Source organism: Rhagoletis zephyria, unplaced genomic scaffold (assembly GCF_001687245.7).
Source record: "Rhagoletis zephyria isolate East Lansing unplaced genomic scaffold, Rhagoletis_zephyria_1.1 Rzeph_scaffold_00586, whole genome shotgun sequence".
NCBI classification, from domain to species: Eukaryota; Metazoa; Arthropoda; class Insecta; order Diptera; family Tephritidae; genus Rhagoletis; species Rhagoletis zephyria.
The window spans coordinates 196,390-203,713 of record NW_016157670.1 but is presented as its reverse complement, the minus strand read 5'-3'; the positions used below and the strand labels follow the sequence as shown (position 1 = coordinate 203,713).

The following is a 7,324-nucleotide window of genomic DNA, read 5'->3' as shown; positions in this document are numbered from 1 at the left end:
TTTTTTTTCTTGAAAAATTTTCCACATACAAATTTTTTGATAAACAAAAATTAGTTTTTTTAACTACGCCATCTCAAAAAAATTGGGAAAAATTTTTTTTGAATAAGCAGTTTTATAGCCCATCAAATTTTAGTTTAATAAAGTGCAAGTTTTAAGCGATTGCAAAACTTCCGTTAATTTTAATTATTATTTTTTCTTTGAAAACGGTTTTAGGCATTTTCATCGATTTGGAAAAAGTGCAAGAAGCCGTGAGCATAAACAATATTAAAAATCAACGCAATTTTGCAGTAGCTTAACACTTGCACTTTTATATACTCAAATTTAATGGGCTACAAAATTGCATACTCAAAAAAATTTTATTTTTGTTTTAATTGTAATGTACTCATTTTACTCAACTTCGGTGTAAAAAAAAATTCATAACTCAAATTATTGTAGAGTGCACCCCATAACATTATACTTAAATATTGCGCAATACTCAGAGCTACCATTGTGATTTTTTCCAATTTTTTTTGAAATGGCATATTTTCAAAAACTAATTTTTTTTATCAAAAAATTTGTATGTGGAAAATTTTTCAAGAAAAAAATTAAAAAATATTTTTTTTCGTAGGGAATTTTGATGTGTGTATGTGTGATTTTATCGATAAAAACGTTTTAATTGCGTATGCATGTTCACTTTGAGCAAATTGTGAGCACTGGTTGGGGAAATCTTCGGTAGATTGGGCAAATCGCTAATTGGGCCAAAATTAGAGCCCAATTGGGAAAAACTTTTGGCTCTGATCGGGCAACCTCAAAAAATTTCCAGCAAGGAAATTTTGTCATAATGGGCAACAATTTTTGTGCCCTCAACTGGCACGAAAATCTGCTAGCATCATATAAGTGCATTTTCAGAAAAAAAATCATAACTCAAAAACGACGATTTTTAGCATATTGCTACTCGTACTGAAAATAGTTTATTCTATTCCCTTATAGACAAAACAGTTTGAGAGAAAAAAAAGATGTGGCAATTTCAAAAAAAATGAATTAAAAAAAAAATTTGTTTGTTTATAAACAATAATTAATTATTAATAAACACTTACTGATGTTTAGTTCACTAGATCGATTCAGTAGATCAATATCTGCAAGTAAAAAAAAAAAATCGTTAAAATCCTTGCTTTTTTGCGGCAGTTATAAGCGATTTCATCAAAAGTTGCTATTAAGAGAGGAAAGCGTAAATAGGAAGCGTTCGTACTCAAAAAGAAAAAAATTCATTATTCGAAAAATTCGCATTTCTGAGCAAAAAGAAAAAATACGTGTCTTCTTAAATTGTTCAAGGAACAATCCCTGTGAGTTTTATCGCAAACTTAAATTCACTTTCCCCCGGCCTGGGTGATTTGAGATGGAATGAGCCATGAGCTTAAATTCGTAAATCAAATGAGAAATAATATGAGTCATATTGGACTCTTATTAGCCTCATATACGGCTCAGTTTGGACTCTTTTTTTTTAAATACAGTTTTTGGCCTTATATATATGAATTATTTGAGCCTCTTTTAGAGACTCTTATATTGCTCTAATTGGCCTCATAACTGACGCCTTTCGGACTCTTATTTCAGGATCTCCTTTGAGTCTTATTGAGCCCATGTTAGAGCGATATTTGCAAAAGCATTTAACAAAAATTTCTTTCGACTACGTTTTTCATCTATTGTTCTTATGTGCAATTATCAGGGACATAACTTATTAGAAAAATTATAAAAAGGTCTTATTTAGCCATTAGTAGGAACAAACGAATGTTTATAAACAATAACATAGAAACCGATTTGGTTTTTTTAACTCTAGCTTCAAAATTGTTTTTTCCCTGGGATACAAAAAGTGCAAACCAAAGGCTGGTCTCTACGAGGAGACATTGGTGTTACTGAAGAGAACCAAAATAATTTATCTTAAATGGATAATAAGGAATATCTAAAAATATTAAATTCAGTATGAAAAAGAAATAGCCTGGTCAGTTTTATTGAAAAGCCCGTCAGCAGCACGGGTTATTGTCTTGTAGCCTTTCTAAACATTGACGGAGGTTGTAACAATATAAATTCAGCCGCCATAATACTAGAAGTGGACAGTTTATAAGCCAAATGCTCTTCTGCAAGGCGATCACGGAAAACGTGGGTGAGAACTTGGCTTCAAGATATGTGACAAGGGGCACACCGCATGGTGGCGTGCTCTCGCCACACCTTTGGAACTTAACCGTGAATTCTCTATTGCAAGAGTCGAAACTGGGAAGCGCCAAGGTTGTGTATGCGGATGACGAAGCTATCGCATATAGCTGTGCAAATTGATGCAGAGGGCACTTCGCGATGTATCAAGGTGGTCGAAGCGCTGTGGCGTCTGCGTCAATTCGGAGAACTCCGCCTGAATCAAACAGGCAACTCATAAACTTTACGAATAAAGCAAAATTCTTGAGGGATTTCCTCGACAGAAAACTGAGCTGGAAGTAGAACATAGTCCAGCGTTATGGGAAGGCGTCTGTGGCCTTATATTCGGACAAGAGGGCCATTGGTAAGAAATGGTGGTTGAGCCCGAGTATGTGCCGCGGGATTCTCATTTATGGGATTATGGACCGGCCTTCACCAAGGGAACCCTACTCACGAATATTTCCTCCCATTTCGGAGCATTCCCAAGCATTGCCCATTCAAATATCTTAAATTGCTTTAACGGCTGAGTCCACGAATTTATATATGTGTAGTGATCACCCTAACACTTGTACTTGCCATACTATGTGGCAACACTGAAAAGCAGACAACGATTGACAAAACGCAACCAACTTCGTTTTATTAAAATTGATTTTTAACCGACGCCGAAGTTTTAGTTACGCATTCGAAAAATACTACGCATTGACAACGTAATACTTTTTATAAAGGAATATTATTTTAAGTTTGTATTCATTGAATTGAATAAAGAATTATGGAGCCATTGCACTTCCATAAGTGGTGACCCCGACGAACGTGAAATACTCTGGCTATAATTTGTCAACCTGTGGACGACATCATGCCAAACGACAACGAGGAAACATTTAAAGACGCAGTTGTTCCATTTCAAGTGGCACGACTGGCAGTTAAGCCGCCACCGTTTTGGAGGCCAGACCCGCGCCTCTGCTTTGCGCAGGTGGAGGCTCAATTCGCACGAGCTGGAATTTACACAGACGAAACTAACTATTTGACAGTTGCTGCGGAGATTGATTCAGAAGTATTGGCACGCGCTACAGACATTATTTCATCCCCACCTGCCACCGGCAAATATGAGGCGTTGAAATAAAGGCTTATTGCAGAATTTGGTGAGACCAGTGAGAAAAGGCTCAGGCGGTTATTCGAAGGTTGCGAGTTAGGCCAGAAGAAACCTTCAACGTTATTGCACGAGATGAAAGATCTAGCGAATCAACAGCTGGGTAAAGAAATGTAGAGTTTTTATGGTTACGTCGCTTACCCGTTCAAGTGCAGCAAATTTTAGTAACGCTCGAAGGCGATGTGGAGGATTTGGCTAAGAAAGCTGATGGCATAATGACGATTCCGGCAACGAACATCAGCGTTGACGCCGTGAGTACACCAAGCGACGATTTAACCGCAACTATTTCGGAATTGGTAAACCGGCTGGACAGGCTTGAGCGGGGGATATCGTAGGTAAGCAGCAGCGTGGGGGAGGACCTCCGCGACGTTCACAACCAGTCAGTACACGTAGCGAGACAGCACGAGCTTCACACAATGTTTTCTGCTGGTATCATCGCACCTTTGGAGAGAACGCAACGCGATGTCGATCGTTCATTCAAAGCGGCTGCTTCGGAGGACGACATGAGTTCTAGCTGCCTTTACGATCGGGAAAGAACGTCAATAATGGGATTTATCATCGACACGGGTGCCAAGTTTTCGGTTGTGCCCAAGCGTCCCGGGCAGAGTATGCAACACGCCGTCATGAAACTGGTTGCTGGAAACAACACTGCAATTAATACTTTTGGTATCTCTTTGGATTTAGGCGTTGGTCGGACATTCAGCTGGCTGTTAGTCAACTCCGTCGTAGCGCATCCTATAATAGGTGCGGATTTTTTAAAGCACTATGACGTTTTAGTAGACTTAAGAAATAAAGTAATCATAGACCGAGCAACGAGCATGCGAGCACTATGCCAAATCATTAAGCCACCGCAAAGTATAATTTCTTTGAGAGGAGGTAATCCTTTTCATACAATCTTAGCGCGCTACTCCGACCTAACCAACGATGGACCTAGGGCAGGTAGGACTGTGACGGCCGTTCAACATCATATTGAGACACGAGGGGCACCTGTGGTCCAGAAGGTACGCCGCCTATCACCTCAAAAGTTGGAGCTCGCGAAAAAAGCATTCGGCTACCTGCTTGATTGGGGTATATGTCAGCGCTCAGGTAGCCAATGGACGCGTCCGTTGCATATGGTGCAGAAATCCAACGGAACTTAGAGGTCTTGCGGCGACTATAGGCGATTGAATGCCAAGACAATTCCCGATATCTACCCGATACGGCATATCCAGGATTTTGGAGGAGACTTGTATGGTAAGATGATTTTTTCCGTAATAGATTGCAAGAAGGCATACCATCAGATCCCAGTGCACCCAGCAAAGGTGCCGAATATAGCTATCCTGACACCGTTCGGACTCTTCGAGTTTAAATATATGACGTTCGGGCTTAGGAACGCTGCCCAAACGTTCCAACGCTACAAAGATGAAACCATCAAGGGTTTACCTTTCGTTTTCCCTTATCTTGATGATGTGCTCGTCGCCTCCACGTCGCAGGAGGAGCACGCAGAGCATCTCGAAAAAGTTTTTGACCGCTATCGCGAGAGGGGTTTGGTCATTAACGATGAAAAGTGTCAGCTCGGACTAGAGGAAGTAGAGTTCTCGTCTCGGCTAAAGGCATCAAGCCGCTGCCGCAGAAGGTGAGGGGCATACTGGAGTTCAATAAACCGAAGGTAGTCCACGACTTGAGAAGATTTTTGGGGGCTATTAACTTCTATAGACGGTTTTTACCACATGCTGCTGCCATCGAGGCACCATGGCAAAGGCTGATGGGCCCATGCAAGAAACGTGACAGAACAGCAACGAATAGCAATAAATTGGACAAGAGAGGCGACAGAGGCGTTCGAAACACTTAAGAAGCAGTTGGCGGAAGCAGCTCTTCTGGCTTTTCCAATGAGAGATGCCACAACCCCCTTGATGACTGATGCCTCAGACATCACAGTCGGTGGAGTTATTTAACAGCTGGTCGTTGGTAAGTGGATGCCGCTGGGTTTCTGTTCGCAAAAGTTTACTCCAACCGAACAGCGTTATAGTGCCTATGATCGCGAATTGTCAGCAATGTATAAAGCCATTCGACACTTCCGTTACCATTTGGAGGGTACAGTTTTCACTATTTTCACCGACCACAAACCGCTTACGCATACTTTTGAACAGAAATGGCGGAAACTTTCACCACGGCAAACACGCCAGCTAAACTTCATCAGCCAATTTTCCTCCGAAATACGGCATATCAGCGGTGCTGATAATCTTGTAGTTGATATGCTCTCAAGAATTGCATTACCATCACCAGTAGATCTACAGCAGTTGCATGATGAGCAAAATAGAAGCGTAGATCTTAAGAAACTACTCGACGGTGAGCCTACTTCGTTGCATTTAGTGACATATCGACATCTAGGTACAGGTAAAGAAATAGTCTGCGATGACTCAACCGGTTCACTGCGTCCGCACGCCCCAGAGATTTTACGTCAGGTGATATTCAACGCTAGTCACGATTTGGCCCATCCGGGAGCGAAGGCAACTATTAAATTGAGTGCAAAAAGTTTCGTTTGGAAAAGGATGGGTAGTGATCTACGAATATGGGTCCGCAGTTGCCCAGCCTGCCAGCGATGTTAAATTTCCCTTCACACGAAAGCTGAACTCGAACAATTTGCAGTCCCAGGTAAACGATTTGAACATATCAACGTGGATATAGTCGGTCCATTTACCCCCTCGAGAGGTTTCACATACTCAACCTGTGTGAACCGGTTCTCAAGATGGTTAGAAGTAATTCCCTTGGCGAATACGACGGCCGAGACGGTTGCTAGGGAGCTCTTTGGTGGGTGGATAAGCCGGTTTGGTGCGCCGATCAAGGGCGTCAATTTGAAAGCGCTTTATTCCAAGAGTTGGCAAATCTTTTAGGAGTCAGACACATACACACCACCACCTACCATCCACAAGCAAACGGTATGGTGGAGAGATGGCACCGATTCCTGAAAGCCGCGCTTAGATGCCATTCATCAACAGGTTAAAAACATCTGCAAAGAAGAGTTAGGAGTTTCTGTGGCGGAGATGATCTATGGTCAACCTATTCGGCTTCCAGGCGACTTCATAGACCGAATGAGGTTAGTCCCGTAGGCCAGCAAGGTTCCTTACGGGAGTTACGGCAGCATTTCGAAATGGCTCAGCCGACTTAGACTTCGCAGCACGGAAAGCCTGCAGTATTTGCAGTATTTCCCAAAGGACGATTTGGCAGCCTTTGGGCAGTGTACGTTGTGACGGATGGTTCTGGTTCCAGCAGGCCTATTGGAAGGAGGTGGTGTCGTGATCACCCTAAAACTTGTACTTGCCACACTATGTAAAAGCAGACAACGATTGACAAAACGCAACTAACTTCGTTTTATTAAAATTGAATTTTAACCGACGCCGAAGTTTTAGTTACTCAGTCGAAAATACTGCGCATTGCTTTTCAAGGAAAAATATTGCCATTGAGCAACAATGCATAATCCAACCGACATATTAAAAAAAAAAACATTTTTTGTACTTTTTATTATACTAATATTATAGATTTTGAGACGAGAAACACGATTCCACTGTTTAAACACGAAAAAAATTTCAACCCCTCAATTTGAAAAATGCATTATATGTATATTGTATTTTTTATGATTTGCATGCAGCTGTGCATCCTTTACACAATATTATATACCTCGAACAACAAGTCAGTTTTAGTGCTATTCAAGACATTTAATTTAAGCCATGGTAGAAATCTCTAGGCCCTTTGAGAGCTAAATTGTTACGATTCTAAAATTTCATTCGACATTTTACGCACTCTTTTCTAATTTCGGAGTAAAACCTAGGGCAGCAGTTTCGAAGTTTGGTTTAAAATTATTATAACTTGGCTCTTAGACGGCCTAAAGTCTTTGGCTCAGATTAAAGGTCTTAAACTGTACTTATTGTTCGAGGGATATAAAATTGAGTGCAGGATGCACAGCACATGCAAATAGAAAAAAAATCAATAAAGGTAAGTTAAATGTTATACGTACCAAAATTCTTAAAAAGTAAA

The 7,324-nt window shown here is 40.9% G+C and overlaps 1 protein-coding gene across 1 annotated transcript; it reads left to right on the top strand.

Annotated features, from left to right (window-relative positions):
* The first annotated feature begins 3,726 nt into the window (after positions 1–3,726).
* LOC108360561 (uncharacterized) lies at positions 3,727–4,449 on the top strand. The gene has a single exon (XM_017612908.1). The coding sequence runs from the start codon at positions 3,727–3,729 to the stop codon at positions 4,447–4,449; it is 723 nt and encodes a 240-aa protein (XP_017468397.1).
* The last annotated feature ends 2,875 nt before the right edge of the window (positions 4,450–7,324 follow it).